This window comes from Tamandua tetradactyla, chromosome 8, assembly GCF_023851605.1.
Source record: "Tamandua tetradactyla isolate mTamTet1 chromosome 8, mTamTet1.pri, whole genome shotgun sequence".
NCBI lineage: Eukaryota > Metazoa > Chordata > Mammalia > Pilosa > Myrmecophagidae > Tamandua > Tamandua tetradactyla.
In genome coordinates, this window is record NC_135334.1 from 111,687,827 (window position 1) to 111,707,633 (window position 19,807).

A 19,807-nucleotide genomic window follows, 5' to 3' on the forward strand; every position below is an offset into this window, starting at 1 on the left:
CACAGGGCTAAGTAATTAACCCAAAGTCAGCGAGTTGGTTAGTTGCAGAGCCGTGGTTAAAAGCAACTTATGCTTAATGCAGCGATGGGCTTTGAAATTTATTGCTTTTTTATATATACATTATTTTTCACAAAAAAGAAAAGTCGATTAGGATGATAAAAAAATATTTATTCCTTCTAGCCTCCAATGTTCTGGAGCAGCTAGAAGGAGAAGTTTGAGATGATGGTATGGTAGCCCATGACAAACTCTGAGTTCTGTCCTGTAACTACTTATTGAAGAGTGCTTTGAAAAGTTTTGCTTTTTTCTGTCTTTACTTTGTTATATTACACAGTAAAATGTTTTTTAAAAGAAGCAAGTTATATTTGACTGCAAAATTCAGCTTCCAAATAGCATAGCATAATAAGTATTATAAGTAATTTAAATAGCATAATAAGTAATTTAAGTTGAAGATGAGGAGATAGATTGGGTTCTTTACCCAAAGAACCTGTTTGGACCAGTCAACCCCTACGGGAAGCCAACTCTAGTCTACTTAAGTCCAACCATCACTTTTCACCTTAAAACTCATTAAAGTCCTCTAGCTGACTTTCCCACCTCTCCTCTTGTCTACCTACAATCTATAGATCACTACTGCTACCTATGGCTATATCTGCACCCATCACTGCCAGACTGATCTTTTAAAATAGAAACACAGTCACCTTCTTACCTAAAACCCTCTTAGAATAAAAACCCAAACTCTGGCCCACCAGGTCCTGGCTGAGCTGGGTTTTGCCTTCTTCTGACTGATTTCATCCCTTCCCTCATTCAATATACACTTCCCCTCCCACTGCCCTGCTTTCTGTTCTCTGAGCATGCCAGATACTTTCCAACCTCTGCACAAGTAGGGCCTCTATTTAGAAGATTCATCACCCAGCTCTACTCCACCTAGATTATTCTGATCCCTACATCTCTGTTCAAATGTATCCCCCAGTTATTCCCTAACCTATCATCCTGCCTAGCTTCAGAGCACTTGTTTCCATCTTCATATATCTTATATGTTCCTGAGTTTTATTTGTTTGTTTTGGTATATCTCACTCCCCTTGAATGTAAATACAGTCCATGGGGCAGGGACCTTGTCTGTCTCACTCCCTGAGTCATTCTAGTTGCACTGCAGAGAGCTTGGCACCTAGTAGGTGCTCACAAGTCGAGGCTGAATGAATATACACAGATCATGGAATTCCCCAGAAAAAAAGAACCACATGCTCACTATTACTGGGCATGATTTCATGTTGTCCCACAGGCACTAGACTAGGACCTCTCTTGGAGACCTTGCCTTGCTTCAGAGTCAGCTCTAAGCATCAAGCATGAGACCTCCCAGCTCTCAAAGACGAGGAGATTTGACAGGTCTCTGTCACCTTGGCTAAGGTGGCCTCCTAGGGACAGCTCACCTTTCTGTTTCAGGAAGCCCCCTCCATCCAAAGGAAATTACTTTGAATCACTCCAAATGCACCTCAAGGGCATGGACGGCCTCTCTTGAACCCGTTCTCTCTAGCAATGCAAAGTCATGCTCTGATAAGAGTTCCCCTTTCTGTCTCTCCAAGGCCCTAAACTCATGGGATTGCATCTAGTTTAAGACCCTTTGCCTCTGGGATACCTGAAGTCAGGTATCAATAACCCACCCTCACCCTGGGGAAAAGGATTCTGCACTATTTTTCCTTTGGTTATCCTAACTCAACGGACCTTGAGCCTGGGCTTAGCTGGGAACTAAATGTTCAGTCATAATGGGAGTTTTGCTAGTTGAAGGGTGAGGTTGGGTGGAGTTAGGGCAAGGAATAGTGAGTCCCATAATCTAGTCTCAGACAGTGCCCCTTGCCCTGGGCACTATATGCAAAGGCTAACCATCCGCCAGGGCAGTCAAGGAGCATGAGCCGGGCTGGCCCCACAAAAACTCACTGACAAGAAGAGAGAGAGCAACAGCTCCAAAGCCTGCCTGCTCCTTAGTCCTGCCTCACTGACTGAAACGAAGGGCCTCTTCTTAAGCAGGGAGCATGGCCAGGACTGAGCACAGGACGGAGACCCAAATCTGTCCTTTCCTGAACCTCGCATGGCCCTGCCCTGAGCCCAGTCTTCAACCAGCCCAGCTTCCAGTAGCCACTGTTTCAAAGCACTCTTTCCAGACTGTTAAGAATAGACTTGGCACCCAATTGTGTCTGTCACCTCAAGGAAAGCAAATTCATCTTTCTACGCAGGCTGTCTCAGAGGCAAACACCTTATACTGAGGAAGCAACAACCTGTAAGCACCATCTCCTTCCTCAGACAGTTACTATCTGTTCAATTTCCTCTGCCTGGAACAGTTCCCGTTAACATAACTCCATGCTACCATTGCCTCCAAAAGGACATTTCAAACCAGAAAATAAATCACAACCCAAATAAAATGTGAACTCAGCAGTGGTGGGCAACTTCTTTTGGGGGGCACCTAGGAACACAGGTTTTTCCTCTAAACTACCATTTTCTAAGTTTGTTCTTTAGTGTTTCCCTGGAAATGGCTGAAGGCAGCCCTCAGCCTTTGGTTCTAAGCTCTGTTTCCCACCTGGACTAATGGGAACAGAGGTATATTCTAAACCAGTCTTGGAATAGGTTGATGAATGGAGACTAGCACCAGCTTACTCCATGGCTCCACTCAGCAGAATCACCTGTTTTTAAAAATTAGTTTTTAGAAAGATACACATCTATATGCAGCTGGTGGGAGTATCCATTGCTACAAACTTTTATAGGGCCATTTTGTAACATGCAGTAAATTTAAAATGTAAAATGCTTTGGCAGTACACTTTTACTTCTAGGAATTTATCTGTTAGAAGTACTATGATGTAATTGCGAAAAACGAAAGCAAGAGATGATTCTAAAATACTGGTAAGTGAAAAAGCAAGGAGAAACACAGTATGTATAACAGCACCATTTGAGTTGAATATCTCAAAGCTTATGCACGCACACGCATGAATGGACAAAGAAATTTATGGGAGGAACCATTAAATCCCAATATGAGTAGCTCTAGAGAAGGGAAATCAAGGATTTTTGACCTTTTGATATATGCAAAATTTATATGCTTCTATACTATTCAAACTTTTTCATAGTCTTCATGTATTACTTCCACAATTTAAAAACTACTAAGCCTCAGACCCACCTCTGCAGATTCTGATTCTGTAGGGCGTGTGCATTTTTTAAACCTGCCACAAGTGGTTTTGCTCCACTGCCAAGGTTGGGAACACTGGGTACTGCAGAGGGCTGTGGGCAAGGGTGATAAAAATGTGCCTTGGACGAAACAGAAACAGGAATAAAGAGAAGGAAAGCCACAGCAGTCGACTGGCATAAATACAGATGTGTAATGATCAACGGAACCAAATTCAAATTCGGAAATTGACCCTCATATCTATGGTCAGTTGACTTTGGACAAGGCTGCCAAATTCACTCAACTAAGACAGAACAGTATCTTCAACAAATGGTGCTGGGAGAACTGGATATCCAGATCCAAAAGAATCAAAGAGGATCCCTATCTCACACCTGTACAAAAATTAACTCAAAATGGATCAAAGACTTAAATATATGAGCTGCGATCATAAAACTCCTAGAAGAAAATGTGTAGGGAAGCATCTTCAAGATCTTGTGGTGCGAGGTCATTTCTTAGACTTTACAATAAAAGCACAAGCAATGAAAGAGGAAATATATACATGGTACTTTGTCAAAATTAAATACTTTGTGCTTCAAAGGGCTCTGTCAAGAAAGTGAAAAGGCAGCCTATTCATTGGGGAAAATATTTTGAAACCACATATCCAATAAGGGTTCAGACTACATAAAGAAATCCTACAGCTCAACAATAAAAATATGAACAACCCAATGAAAAAATAGGCAAAAAACTTAGACACTTTTCCAAAGAGGAAATACAATGGCTAAAATGCACATGAAAAGATGTTCAACTTTTCTAGCTATTAGGGAAATGCAAATAAAACCCACAAGATTTCATTTCACATCTACTGGAGTGGCCACTATCAAAATACAGAAAACTACAAGAGTTGGAGAGGATGTAGAGAATTAGGAACACTTATTCACTGCTGATGGGATTGTAGAATAGTGCAACCATTTGGTCGAACAATTTGGCAGCTCCTCAGAAGCTAAGTATTAAATTGCCATATAATCTGTTAATCTTGCTAGTAGGTATACACCCAGAAAAACTGAAAGCAGGAACACAAACTGACATTATGAACATGCCGATGTTTAAAGTGGCATTATTCACAATTGCCGAAAGATGGAAATAACCCAAGTGTCCACCTACAATGTGGTATATACATATGATGGACTATTCTTCAGCAGTAGGAAGGAATGAAGTCCTGATACATGAGACAACATGGATGAACCATGAGGACATTAAAAGTGAAATCAGCCAGCCACAAAAGGACAAATATTGTATGGTCTCACTAATGTGAACTAATTACAATGAGAAAACTCTTGGAGTTAAAATGTAGAGTATTGGTTGCCAGGTGTTAGAACAAGGGTAGAAAATGGGGAGCTGATGCTCAATTTGTGCAGAATTCTTAATAAGGTTGATTGTAAATGTTCAGAAATGGATAGAGGTAATGATAGCACATTACTGTGAGTGTAATTAACAGCAATGAATTATGGGTGGCTTATGGGTGAAAGTGGAAGTTTAGGGTCATGTATGTCATGAGAAGGAAAGAGGATAAAACATGGGATTTTATAACATAGTGAACCTGTTGTAGACAGTAGCTGTGGTTAATTGCACAAATATAAGAATGTTTTTACATGAACTAGAACAAGCATAATCACTATTATAAGGTGTTAATGATAGGAGGGTATATGGGAAAAATATAACTAATACAAACTCTAGACTACAGTTAACAGTAATATTGCAATATTATTTCATAAATTGTAACCAAGGTACCATACCAATGTTGTGTCAACAATAGGGGGGTAGAAGGGTTATGGGATTTTTCTTTTAGGAACAATGAGAATGTTCTCAAAATTATTGTGGTGATGAATGTACAATTCTGTGATTTTACAAAGAGTGGTTGATTGCACACTTTGGATGGATTGTATGGTCTGTGAATAAAATTAAAAAATAAAAAGAAGGCAAGTGACAAAAGACAAAGAGAGAAGAGGATCCCAGCACAGAGAGATAGTAAGTGAGCTGGAAAAAAAAAAAAGGTTATAAAAAAAAAGAGTATATATGGGTTCTATTCTCGGACCATGCACCAAAAAAAAAAAAAGAGTATAGAAGACTTCACACCCAAGGTCTTGCCCTCGCTCACCTCATACAACCACTGGGTCTAGACAGAGAAAATCAAACATGACAAAAATTGCTACCCAGAGCTGGTTTGTGGAAGCATTCTCTAAGTTATCACTTTGATAACGTATCAGGCTGGAGAGTCGAGAGCATCAGAACCTTGGGTTACCTGTTGAAAACAGGCTTGGACCAGGTTTTCCGGGAAGAGATTCCGAATAAGGTCCAGGAAGGCATCCAAGCTGGACACTTCATCGTTCTTCTTGCCAGGCCCCAGCTGCTTCTTGAGTTTGGGATTCCCCGGGTGGATGGCCAGGACCAAGATGACCCCCAGCACGGCAGCGATGATGGTCGTGGACATGTAGTACACCATGGCGCGTGTGCCCAGGCGCCCACTGGCTTTAGCGTCCAGGCCCGACAACCCTGGGTGGAAAAGAAACTCAGAAGGATGAGTTCATTATATTATGTCTCTTTTCATTACCTGTCTCTGCGTACCTGGAAACTTTGGCTCCACATGACTCCAATTCATTACTGGTTAATTTAACTACTGAATAGTCCATCAATCCTACGGTTTCCAGTTCTATTTCCCAAAGACATTTTGGGGATTCTAGAGAGCTGGAGAGAGTTGGAGATCATCTGGTTTAGCATCTACAAAAAGGTTCGTGACAACTTTTCATCAGTCTGGAATAATGAATTAAAGATGAATATATTCCATTTTTAATTCTGAAATTTTGTCCTTTCTACTTTTTCTAATTTAAGATATCCTTTCTTTTATGAAGTGCTGATTATGTGCCAGCTTTTTCTTCTTCACTATTATTTTTTTAATGTCCTCACTTGGGAAAATTTTTTTAAAACTTGGTAATCCCATGTCATGCCTCAAAACTTCTCTTACTCAAAACTGAGCCTGGGAACAGTGATCTAGCAAAACCCTTTAGTTTCCCAAAGGTGAAATGATGAAGACTACATTTCCCAAACTCTTGTAGGGATCAGAGACCATGAACATAAAGCACCCCACGCAGAGGTGAGCACTTCATCTGCAACAGGAGGGTCTGTGATTGTTAGAGGAAATGCCAAACAAGCTCAAAAACTCCAACCTCCAATGGGTTTTTCCCAGTGTTCCTTTGATTTTTCCACTTCCTGGTTTCAGTTCTAGCTTTTGCTAGAGAGCAAGCTCCAGCCCCTTTCTGAGGATCAGTTGTTTCTGCTGTGCAGGAGGAAGTATTGACATTAACCTTTCTGAATTAAACTGGCCCATAATGACCCACGTCTCCTTACAACCTAAACTCTCACTACAGCCATTCAGAAGTGAGGTTCCCTTACCAGTTGGCCAAGTTGTGATCTATTAAATAGGTATAAAGAGGGTTTTCTTTGGTTTGGAAGAGGAACTTTTTTTTTAACTTTTTTTTATTGTGAAAAATAATATATATACCAAAAAGCAGTAAATTTCCTAGTTCATTTCAACAAGTAGTTATAGAACAGATTTTAAAGTTTGGTATGGGTTACAGCTCCACGATTTTTCATTTTTTCTTCTAGCAGCTCCAATACACTGGAGACCAAAAGAAATATCAGTATATTGATTCAGCAGTCATATTCATTTGTTAAATCTTATCTTCTCTATTATACTCTTCCTTCTCTTTCGTCTATCTTTTTTGTGAAAAATAACAATATACAAAAAAGTAATAGAGTTCAAAGTACATCGCAACAATTAGTTGTAGAACAGATTTCAGAGTTTGGTATGGATTGCAACTCCACAATTTAGGTTTTTATTTCTAGCTTCTCTGAGGTACTAGAAAAGAAAAAAAAATCAACATACTGTCTATATAACTCCACCATCACCTTTGATATTTCTCCCTTTCTTTGGGCTATGCCCATTCTAACTTTTTCATGTTGGAAGGGGGCTGTTGATAATATGTGATGGGGGATGGAACTAGCTGATGTTCTGGAGGGGCTGGCCCCCCCACATCCCAGGAAACATTTTTTTTTTAACGTTGACATTTAAAAGCACAGCTTCCCTCAGTCTGGAACCGAATGCTAAGACCCCATCAGCCACTAAGCTCTTGTGTTTCCGGCCACTGGGTCCACTGGTCAAACATCTCTGAAAAATGTAGTGCAGCTGACTTAGCCTCTGACTCTCCTGGGCGCTCAGTCCATCAGGGCCACTTTCTCAAAGTGGCCTGGCTCCTTGGTATCCAGATATGGGCTAAAGCTCAACTTCCCACTCTTAATTCAGAGCTCAGGCTGTAAACCACACCAATTTAAATGGCATGGAGAAAGCATTAAAAAAAATCAAAATGAAAAATTCTTTTAAATAAAATAATTATTTTAGCCAAAAATAAATAAATATACACTTAAGGGTAACTTTCTTCCGAAAAACTGAAAGGGCTCCCGTATCTAGAATTTCATTTCTTTTTATCCCACCTCCTTCCATGCAGAAATAAACAATAAAGAGAAAGTATCCTTTTCTATTTGTTACCTTTATTTATCACTTTCTGAATAGAAAGTTAAAATTATATTTAAAAATTATATATTAAACATTTCTATCACTTCTGATAGCATCACTTTTAACGTGTGACTGTGTTTCCTTTTCTTCTTTTGTTGCTAGAGACAGATGGACTGACTGACTATTAGATGACAAGCTTTGTTGTTCTTTTTTTTTTTTTAAGGGATTGATTATCACAATTTTAGAGATAGGGAAACCAGGGTTCTCAGGTGAAATGACACAGAGGGTCCCACATCAGCTCATTCAATGACTTGAACCTGTATCAAAATGAAATTATGTGATCAATTCAAAAGCTGAAGCAAGCAGACAAGTCACTTTGGACAAGCACGCAGAGAGGAAGGCTTACCTGTGATTAAACTGGAGATGATTAGAGGGAGAATGAGCATTTTAAGCATCCTCATGAGTATATCCCCTGGGAAGGCTATTAACATAACCATATCAGGGTGGATAGGAGATGCCAGACGAAGAAGCCCTCCACACACTGCCCCCAGGATGACTCCTGAAAAGAAGGGAAAAAAACTGAGTTTACTTTTGCCCTTGTCAAATGAATAGCTGTGCGGGCTGGTTTCAGTGGCATTTGACCCTTTTTATGCTTCCCCTTATCAGACGATGAATAGCATGTAACAGAAGCATCACTACATAAGTGAAACTCATTTTGATGAAAGAATTTTCTGTAGCTCTAACTATTCTACATAGCAGTATTGGAAGAGTTAAGGAGAATCTTGTCAAGGCTCTATGAGAAGTATGAAATGTTCTGGAGAGGCTGGCCCCGCGGCATGTCAGGAAACAATTTTTTTTAACTTGACCCACCCTTACAGGAGAGTTTTCACTTAGATTCACAGGGATTGGTAGAAATGTCATATAGCACCTGATACTGCTTCTCCTCACAGCCTAGGGCTGGCCACATGGCATTTTATTTAATATATTTCTTCCCTTTTTAACTGGATGTCAGATAAAAGGGACATTTGGTTGACCAAGCTGGCATGAGTTTCTTTCTTTCATCTATTTTCTTCACCTTCCAATAATTTCCCCACATGGCTCACTCAAGAATTTTCAACCTTACATAATCTTTGAATTTGCTGATCTCATAGGACATTGAGGAGGGTCTCTAAAATGTACATAATTAGGGAGGAAACAATTTGGGCAGAGATGCTGGCAGGAGCCATTCACTTTGTATAATCAAGCTTCCTACAAGAAAAACTTCAGATCTCTCCAAACAGATGGCCAACAGAAACAACTCTTGCAGAAACTGCAGATCAGATCATGGCACCACTCACAGTAAAGGGAGTGGGGCGGGGGGGGGGAAGAGGGTCCTAGATTTATGGGTTATAGTGTTAATCCCAGGGATGCAGAGAAAGTAACATGGCCTAAAGCCTGATCTTTTCTCTTTTCTTCTATAGATGAAGAACTTACAGCCCAACTTCTTCAAGACCTATGATGGTAGGCCTTGGAAAAACCCTACCACCGCCTGTGGGTTTTCTTTTATTTAGTGAATTGAGCTGTGGCAAGCTTTCAGTTCTGACCGGGCTCCACTCACATCCAAGATGTGTGACCCAAAAGAGAGGCCACAGAATGGAAGGTATGCATGAGGGTGCATGTGGATGTGGGGGGGGGGGGCTGCAGGGGGTACATGGGGGCGGATGGGGGCGGATGGGGGCGGATGGGGAGATGCACCATTCACTGTCTCTCTGCGTAGCTAAAGAACAAGGGAAGGATTGAGAAAGGAAATGGTGTGGTTATCATTACAAGAAACTGCCATTTGCCCTGTTCTCAAGGAACGCTGGTTGAAAACCACAGACCAAGATTGTGTCAAGAGTCCATATGAAAGAAGAGCCCTGGCTTGGGTGAAGATGAAGCAGAAACGGGGCTGAGCAAGCTGCAGCTGGGCAGATAAAGGCATCAGCAGCCCCCGCTTACACACTGGCCTCATTAGCTAATGTGCTAAATTAATCAACGTCAGTGAGGTGTTCAGTAGAGGTAGGATCTTGAGAGCTCATCTAGTGGGGATTTTTGCAACCGCCACCTTTATCTTGAGGCAGATATTTCCCTAAATGTGGTCTACTGACCACCCGCATTGGAATCACCCAGAAGGTTTGTGAAGTTACAAATTCCAGGGCTTCCCTCCAGACAGCCCAAAGCAAGACCTCTGTAAATACGGCTTGGGAAACTGTATGTTAACATGCTCACTAGAAATTTATATACATACTAACATTTGAGACCCACCAAAATCCAAAGGAGGACAGTAAATGGCTGGAGCAGGTGAGGAAGTAGATCATGCCATTGAGGCAATGGTATCTGGACAAGTGGGAGCTTAGTCTCCCTCCACAGGGGGAGGGCCGGCTTCCCCACTGAGCCACGAGGGAGCAGAGAAGAAGGGTGGGTGGGGAGGTGGCCTCAAGCACCTACCAAACACCGTCAGGGTAAGCAGGAGATTCTTCCCCAGCTTATCACACAAGCGCAGGCCCAGGTGCCGGTGCTTTGGCTCTTCGGAGCTGAGGTGGCTGTCGTGCATTCGCACCTCCACCTGCTTGGGCATACTGCCGGCACTAGGACAGAAGGGAGAGCAGCGATTAGAGGCGGTGGGCACTTCCCCTCCGTAGTTGGAGGGGCTCAGGTAATAGGGGGCCGAACAGGCTCCCCAGGCATAGCTGGGAATCTGGAACCAGTAGTAGGAAAAACAAAAGAAGGACTCAAGGTGCCCTCGTTTCCAGTTCCCCTATATGCACGGCGCTGGGAGACACTGAACACCCAAGGGCCAAGTATTTTGTCCCATTTATCATCAGATCCCTGCAGTAAATGAAAGGACCACCACAGCCCGTGGTGGAGTTTTTTCCAAGAGTTACCCACCCCAGGAACTCGGGAAGGTAAAGATCACTGCCCCATTTTACAGAGTAAATTGCCTCAGTTCACAAAATGAAAACAACAATGACAACAAAAACCAGAGATTCAAACCCAAATACATCTGGCTCCAAACTTGAGCTCTTTTCACCACTCTAAATTGTTGCTGCTGCTTCTTTTCTTTTCTTTTCTTTTTTTTTCTTTTGTAACAACAACCACGAAAATGTGACTTTTGAATAATCCGAAGTTAGGAGAGTCACAGCCTGAATTATACCAAAATTAAAGTGCCTCTGAGCTCAAGCCTTCTCTCATCCTGGAAACAGAAAAGTCACAAATGCTGATAGTCCAAGCTTCATCTCCCTTTTGGAAGAGATAATTTACCAACGAAAAATAAATAAATTCAGCCCATTTTGATTTTTCAACAGCCACTTGTATTATCAGGACCCTGCTAAACTGCCCAAGAGTCAACAAGTATTCAGAGTCAAAGATCGGATTAAGAAGCATTCTGATCCACCTTCATCCATGGGTGCAGTCTAGTCGTGCCCCAGATAAAGCCAGGGCGAACCCCAGCTGGGGAGGGAGCTGCAGAAATGAGCACACGGCCCTATGTCCCAGCTTTGATGCGTCATACACCAGTAAGATTTCAAATGCAACCTTGGGGATTGACATAGGGAGACCAATATTTTACTTTGACAACTTAGAACATTTTTCATAGTTGCTATTTACAATCACCATCATTTAATAAAAGGAAAAAAGTCTTTAACACCTAGAAAGAAGACAGGTTTCTTATCTGAATAAATGACAGTGCCTTCCAAGCTAGTGGATGTTACCCTTACCCAGCTGTTCTCACCATGGACTGGGGCTCCCTGTGTTTGGAATCAATAGCAATCTGATGACCCATAGCTTGGAGCCACCTTTTTGCTGTTATTACAAATGACAACTTAAAGCAGTCAAATGAGCTAAGGTTTTGGAGCCAGACGTAGCTGGGATTGCATCTACATTTTTTTAAGGGGACCTTGCAATCTTGGGCAAATTACTGTCTTGCAAAATGGGGCAGTGGTTTGGAGATAGCATAGGTTTTGAGTTGAACTGAGACTCCATTACTTGTTAGCTGTGTGATGGGTAGAGAGATGGACCTGATACCTACCTTGTGAAAATTAAACATGATTTAATATTTGGATTCTAGCAGGATACCTCACACAGATTATTCCCTTCTTAGAACATGAAGAGAAAGCTAACACCAAATTCATAGTAAGGATGACAAACAACTTAGAGGACCTCTTGGCTGTACCACTGCTCCAACGACTCACCCAGGACGTAGCTTCCAGCCTTACAGCTAAGACTTGGGACTCCAACACAGCTAGTTACTTAGTCATAACAGGCTGCTTGACACAGTTACTACCAAAATGCTTTAAAAGTGAGAATAATGTTGAATGGTCTGGTGGAGTACCCAGATAAGAACATTAGTCAAAATATAAGCTTCTAAGCCTCCCCCAATGGCCTCATTCTCTACTTACCTAGTTAAATCTCAGGCAACCACTGACTTCTTAACAACTGTCTATAAGAGATAACAGGACACGACAGCTCACAGCACTGTGGCCAAGGACCTGTCTGACCAATGAGCAAGAGACACTGCTTCCTCCCATGCCCAGATGAAGCAGAACAGAAACACTCTTTTTTTTATAACACAGTGAGCAAAATTCATTTAAAATGATCCGTCACTATGGTTAGACCATATTTCTATGTCTTCTGTATTTGCGATCTTTTTTACACTTTTAACAATTTCTCCTCCAGTAATCTCAAGCTCTAAACCAGGAATCATGTTCTGAAATGGTGAATGCATTTCTCTGGCCATTCCTGGGAAAAACTCCATGATCCCCTGGAGGATGTAATCACCTCACCTTCTGCTTTGTTTGAATTCCTCCTGCACTGAAGTTAGAACCAGGAATGTGGTTGGTATTCAAGTGAGACTAACAAGTATTTAAAGTAAACATGCTAGCAGGATCAATATGATGTAATCAAAGTGTCGGGCATTGAAACAGCCATATCAAAGTGAAAATACACAAAAATGAGGTTAACAAACACACCCGATTCAGCAATGGGGCTGCATGTCTGTTGCACACCTTGCTTAGTTGCACAAAATTGTTCCAATGTTTTTTAGTCCGTGACCAAATTTCCCTGAAGCTCTGAGTCAAAACAGCCACATCAAAGTGGAAGCATCAAAATGACATGAGCACACGAGTATTTATTGAGAGGATTCCTGTAACTTGCCATCTTGGAATTAAGCCCTCCAGCTGCATAGGAGTTCCTGACATTTCCACATAGAAAATAAATCAGGGCCTCTGCCTGCAGCTCTCACATAGGGAGTCCCCTAAGAACTCTTTATAAAGATTCCATGCCACTCAAACCCATCACTGCACCCCCCCCCCCCGGGACACAAGGAGAGCCCAGATTTTTAATAAAATATAAAAAATAACATTTATTGAGAGCTCACGGCACATCCTGGTTCAGGCAGCATTTTAAAACTCTTAGCGCTGTTTCTAAGCCCTCTAGAAGAAGGGATATAGTTTTGAAAAATGTGGTCATACACAAATGGCCAAATAAATGCTGATTATTGGATGCATATGGTAATGGTGGTGATAAGGAGGATAACTTGTATTGACCGCGCATTCTCCATGTACCAGACCCCGCCCCGATTAATAAGTCAGGTACAATGGCTGTCCACAGGGAGACTTTTACCAGAAGGGAAAACAAAAAGCACCCTGTACTGTAATTAGCTGCTTTATATGTGGGCCATGATGGTCTCTGCACAGGATGCTATTAGAAACCATGAGAGGGATGCCTAATCCAGTTTTGGGGAGGGGGAAAGGCATTCAGGAAGGGCTGATGGCGGAGTGAGATCTGAAAGGATGAATTTAATGTAAACGTCTATATCTTCCATCCATCCATAAACCCAGGGAGGGCAGGACGGTGTTCTTTAACACTTAAGAGCAACTGCTTGATAACTATTTGCTAAAAGAAATTAAAAATGGAAAAGTAGCTCTAAAGGGCACTTTGCTTTCTCCCGGGAACAAAGCCCTCCTCCAGAGAGGCTGCCAGCACACCACTTCAGCAAGCCGGTAACCATTCTTGGATTTATGCCACAAATTTCTTTTGGGTACATACTTCAGGTCCCACACTGTTGGAGGTGCTGGAGAAACCGCAATAAACAAAAAAGATGAAAGTCCTTGCTTTCACGGAGGGTACTGTTTGGTGGGAGAACAAGTAAATGGGTAGATATATTTCAAGTGTAGATAAGTGCCATGAGGGGGGTGAAGGGAAGGAGGGGTGACGTGGGAGGAGGCGATGCTATTTGACATCAGGGGCCAGGGCAGGCTTCTGTAATCAGGGGGCATTTGAACAGTGTTCTAGTTTGCTAACTGCTGGAATGCAATATACTAGAAACGGAATGGCTTTTAAAAAGGGGAATTTAATAAGTTGCTAGTTTACATTCTAAGGCCGAGAAAATGTCCCAGTTACAACAAGTCTATAGAAATGTCCAACCAAAGGTATCCAGGGAAAGATACCTTTGTTCAAGAAGGCTGATGAAGTTCAGGGCTTCTCTCTCATCCGAGAAGGCACATGGCGAACACAGTCAGGGTTTCTCTCCCATCTGGAAGGGCACATGATGAGCACAGCATCATCTGCTAGCTTTCTCTCCTGGCTTTCTGTTTTATGAAGCTCCCTGGGAGGCGTTTTCCTACTTCATCTCCAAGGTCGCTGACTTGTGGACTCTCTGCTTCATGGTGCCGCAGCATTCTCTGCTCTCTCCAAATCTCTCATTCTCCAAAATGTTTCCTCTTTTATAGGACTTCAGAAACTAATCAAGACCCACCCAAATGAGTGGAGACACGCCTCTACCTAATTCAGCTTAACAACCACTGTTGATTAAATCACATCTCCAGTGAGACGATCTAATTACAGTTTCAAAGATACAATACGGAATAGGTATTAGAAGAAACGGCTGCCTTTACAAAATGGGATTAGGATTAAAACATGGCCTGTCAGGTACATAGATCATTTTAAACCAGCACAGACACCTGGAGAAAATGAAGGGTCTCCTCATTGAATCCTGAAATTAGCCAGAGCTTAGAAAATAAATGGAATAGACACAACTTGGAAACCTCAAGTCCCAACCAAGAGCGTGAAGCCCCTATCAGATGTGAGCCCTGGTGACCGTGTGCTGGTTTTTAACATAGACTCTGGATCAAAATGCATGCCAGATTTGTAAGGAACGTCGTAGGGAATGCCAGGCTCTATCACTATTATGGCTGTGATGGGGTTTCCATGAGCGTGCTAGCTCCCTCAGAAAGAGAAATGAGTATCAGGGAAAGGTACATTAGACAAAGTCAGGGGGCTTGCTCTCACAACAGCCTGCAGCTTTGCTTCCAAGGTCAAGAGTAGAATGAGCAGGACCAACTGATCTGGATAAACCCAATAAGTTATTTCAAGTGTGCTCTTATTCCCTTATGAATACTCCCTTCCTACATCCTGTGGCCATGTAGACAGAACAGAACAAGTAAGGAAAGTGAAAGCTCAGGGGTGGCTTGCAAACACCAAATCCATTGGACCAGGTGCTCTCCAACACTGGTGATTACCTCTATTTTTACTTGAGTGCCTCTTGGATGGAGGATTTAGAAATGCAATTGCTTAATAGTAAAGGTTTCAATAAACAGACTCAGCCTACTCTCTCAAATGACCTCTGCTGCCCAACAAAGTAAGACCATGTGATGGGACAGCTGTTTGGATAATTAGAAACTTGAACATTGAGCCCACACTTTCCTTTAGCATTAGCCTCTCCATTGAATTACTTAAACAGCTGTAATTTTGCAATCGCTGTCCCGTGGTTCTTTCTCACACAAACTCATGTGACTCCTGTTTCAATGGCAGGCTCAACTTATTGTTCGAAACACCCTCTGCGACTCGAGAGGGAATGTGTAGTGGGGCTAGTGCTAAGTTTTCACCTATTCTCAGAAGATGCTTTTCATCAGCATTCGATTTCCCTTGCTCTGCCAAGAGCCTCTTAATTATAGGCTCATTCAATGTTGTGTTGGATTTGGATTTCCTGCCTGCACCCTTCAGAGTTGCCTTATCTGGCACACAATTATTTTTCCCTCCTTCACTGGTTGAATGAGGTGTCAACAGAACATTTTGCCAGGAAATTGAAAAGCAAGCAGTGTGTTTTGCCTGGAGAATGTGAGGCCTGGGGCAGGCATCACCCGTCCACCCCACCTCACACCCCCACCCTCCACCCTCCCTGCTGCCCAAGTCCAACTCTCCCCACCCCTCCTGACTTCAGGACCTGGGGAGACATGGAGAAGAGAACATCCAAAAATTGCCCTAATGGAGGATACCAGGTCAGACTCATAAAGACAAAAGTTGTCTTGTTGAAGGGAGTTTTCCCTAAAGTAATGGCATGTGTGGGCAAGAAGGCTGGAAACACCACGGGTATCGGTGCTGGGCTCTGGGCACCACGAGGGGGCAGTGATTACAGCTGTGACTTTTCAAAATCCCGGCCCTCCCAGGCTCCCTAAAGAATGCCACTCTGCTGTGAAATGGCCTGGTTCTCTAAGCCACGCTGGGATTCCCAGCAGCCCTCCAGTCCCACTGCCCTTGCTGTGAAGCCTGGGTTGACAGTGCCCAGGCTGCTAATGGACCCAGAAGTCAGAGTCTACCTGAGACAGCCACTGTGTCCTCATAGATCCTGCAATTGAAACCAAGAGTGTTCACAACCTCCAAAATCTCCTTAACACTTCTTCTGTTCACTTTTGGCCACTGTGTCCACTTTTTAGACCACAAACCTAATTTCTGTGAAGGGCCTGCCAGTGAACCACTCCAGACTTTACAAATGACATGTCTTTTCAGACTTCTCAAATGATGTGTCTTTTCTGTAGCTTCTTAGGGTCCACCTAGAAAACGTGGTATACAGTTCTCTGGAATCATGACAGAATTGTACCTAGTGGACAAAAAGGGGCTGAATGAGACCGGAGGTTAGGAAGCCTGGGTTCTAATCCCAGCTCTGCCCCTAAATAGTTGTGTCAGAAATAATATTAGGGCAAAATGGATGTGTAGTTACTTGCCTGTGATTCAACTGGCAAAAGGGCAAAGTGCTATGAAATGATAAAATACACTCTTATTATAAGATACCAATAGGGTTTGAGTATTAATTTTTAGTTCATTTTTATTTTCTAGGTCCCAGGCTCTTCATCTGTAAAATAAGAGGCTTGGATTAGAAGTTCTTTAAAGTTCTAAAATTCTGTTTTAATCTAATTCTCCAGAAAACAAAGTAAGGATATTAATAGCTCTCAGTTCATAGAGCCTTCATCCCAGTTGCCTAGGACCGAATAAACTCAGAGTTTACCTTGAGAGGAATCATTTCATTGGCCATGAAGAGACAGTCCAAGAGCTGCATTGCAACCCTTGCAGGGAGAGGCAGATGGGTGACTTAGAAACAAGAGACAAAGTGCAACCAACCAACAACCATTTATCTTACCTCCATTTTAACCTTTCCTATATCTGCTCCAAAAGCATGTCTTTCTAGCACCACCAAAGTGGGGTGAGGGGCCAACTTCAGGAGATAATTAAGACGGGCATTTTCTTACCCCTCCATCCACTCTTGACCAAGTCTCAGTTAAGACGGACTAGTGCCATGGGAAGGTAGCTAAACAGGTAAACTGGTAATGGAAACCGCCAATTTACAAATTCACCACTAAGTCATTAATCAAGCTACCACTTGTATCATTCACAGCCAACTCCTAAAGAAATTGAGAGATGACATGCGCAGAAACACTAAAAACCAAACGCTGATGAAAAGGATTCTTTTCTTTTTGCTTCCCAGGACAAGGGACTCAAACCAGCTAATAAAAGAGTGGCAAGTATAGAGTCAGTTGGGCCCTCTGGGAGTCCACACACATGGGACAAAAATAAAGGTTTAGGAGTCAAAATTCTGAAGGGACAAATAAAAATAGCATGAGTTTTATCCAGAAACAGAAGTTGAAACACCAGCTCTGATCAGCAGCCGCCAGAAGGTTGCTCAGTGGAATACAATTACATAATTACATGGTTATTGGCTTCGTTGATAAAATCTCCCTTTCCCAGCAGTGACTACAAAAAGCAACTTAATCTCTTGGATAATAACACCCAACTCATCGGGTCATTGATGAATTCCAATGAGATAATGGTTATAAAAGCATCAAACCAGTAACAGGTATTCGATTCTAGTTTTCTTTCTTTCTTTGTCTTAAATAACTGAAATGGTGTACCACGACCACTTACAGCTGAGTTTTAGTAACTCTTTGGCAACAAATTAGTACTTGTGGTTTTTGCAAAGCGAACGACTTAGAAAGGCCAGAGTGGGTGGGGGCCTGGGAAGTTCCCATTACTGTTGGCCCCTTTACAGTGGAATTACTTACAAAGGACATCAGGAGCAGACCTAAAGTATAAAAATCTCTGGGCTTTTGTGCAGTCTTCCCCAGGGCAGAGACTTGAACCAGCCTTAACCCAAAAGATTTCCCCACTTCCTGAAAGGCCCACCACCCAAACCAGAAATAAGACACTAAGTAACAGTGAGTCCCAGACACTAAGTCCAGTGAGTGACTGGGGAAGGGTGTTTAATCATCCCAAATTGGGAACCTTTTTTAAAAATAAAGGTTATGCCATGGTCTGGAAGCATACTTGCCAGGACAGTTCCCAGAGGCACGTCAACTCTGAAGTAATTGCTACCCGCCTCTGGTTCATGAAACAATGTGAAAAAACATTTGAAAACTTCAAACAACTCAAATAAACTGGAGAGTCATGCAGCATACGTTCTGAGTTTTGAGCCACAGGAAACTTGGCCCCAATTCCAGATGAATAAGTCAGTTTGCCTTTAAACCAGCTGTTCCCTCTCGCGGAAACACCTTCCCCAACTCACCCTCCAACCCAGTCTTCTTAGTCTAACTTCTATTTCCCCTTCGAAACTCAGTTCAAGCATGACTTGCCTCAGAATCTCGACTCCCAAGTTTGCTTTTTAGATGCCCCTCCTGAAATTTACTATACTCTCTGTGCTTTCTGCCTCAAGGCATTTATCACACTGCATTGGAATCATTAATTTATTTGTGTGTTTTTTCCACTAGAGAGTTTCTTCAATATGAACTGTTTGAGGGCAAGACCTTATCTTACTTGATTCTGTCTCCCCAGAAGCTAATTTGGTCCCTGGGGGATAATAGGTGCTCATTTATTATAGAACAATTGAATGAATGAATGAATGGGTGATTACATTTAAAAATATGTTCTATGTGACACTCAGTTCTAGGAGGTAGTGTTTTAGAAGACTAGTTAATCTGAGAAGAGAAAAGAAAGCAAGGAGATCAGAAATGCCTTCAGGGGGAGAAGTCCCATCCTGCATGACAGGGAATAGCTGCATTAGAAAAACCAGTAGGTGGCAAGAAAGTGCAGGTCAGTACTGCACAGGACTGTCCCTGCTTGCTTTCATCGATGATGGAGCCATGAATTATCTGGGTGAGACTCAGTCTGGGGTCAGGCCAACAGGGCTTCAAGGGAATCTGATGAAGACGCAGGAAGATGCCCTGTGAGACCCTGGATCCCTTAGGACCCAGTTGCTGAGCATCAACATCTGTAAATATGGACCCTCCAAATTGTGGTTCTTCAACCACAGAGCATGAGCACTGATTCCCTTCCCAAAGGTAAATGGAACGCCAGTTGAGAGGAGGGCTCCTGGTTAACAGAGCTCTGGGTTTGGCTTCAGGCCTGGGAGGTTGTTCTTCTGGCCCCTGATACTTCAAGCTGAGTCTTCCCAGTCTGTCCCCCAGACATGGGAGTGGCTAGGATACTAAGAAATGGCTCAATCAGCTACAGTGTCTTTAGGTACCAGGCAGAAACTTGGTGAGGTATATAGCAGCCAGGAATCTTCTGGGTATTTTGGTCACATCTTACCATTGTTTTCTTCACCAAAGTCTTCTCCTTTCCTCAAGCAGAGCATGTGCAGCTTTTCTCTCCTTCCTAGACTGAACAGCCAACCTTGCAATGCAACATCAATGTCAAGCAAAAGGACAAGTCACCATCTTGACTATGCAAATGGCTAGATTCCCCAGGGCTGGCATTCCAGGTGCACACTCCACTTTTAGAGTGATGTCTAAGGACTTCCTCAAAGTGTCTCCATC

At 42.5% G+C, this 19,807-nt stretch overlaps 1 protein-coding gene across 4 annotated transcripts in view; it reads right to left on the reverse strand.

Moving 5' to 3' along the window:
- SLC1A2 (solute carrier family 1 member 2) overlaps positions 1-19,807 on the reverse strand; it is a 177,940-nt gene that overhangs the window by 62,386 nt on the left and 95,747 nt on the right. For all 4 annotated transcript variants that reach the window (XM_077114412.1, XM_077114409.1, XM_077114411.1 and 1 more), the window contains exons 2-4: positions 10,176-10,315; positions 8,116-8,268; positions 5,442-5,692 (exon numbers count right to left, since the gene is read on the reverse strand). In XM_077114412.1, coding sequence (XP_076970527.1) covers positions 5,442-5,692; positions 8,116-8,268; positions 10,176-10,315 — 544 coding nt within the window. The remainder of the gene's footprint in view (positions 1-5,441; positions 5,693-8,115; positions 8,269-10,175; positions 10,316-19,807) is intronic.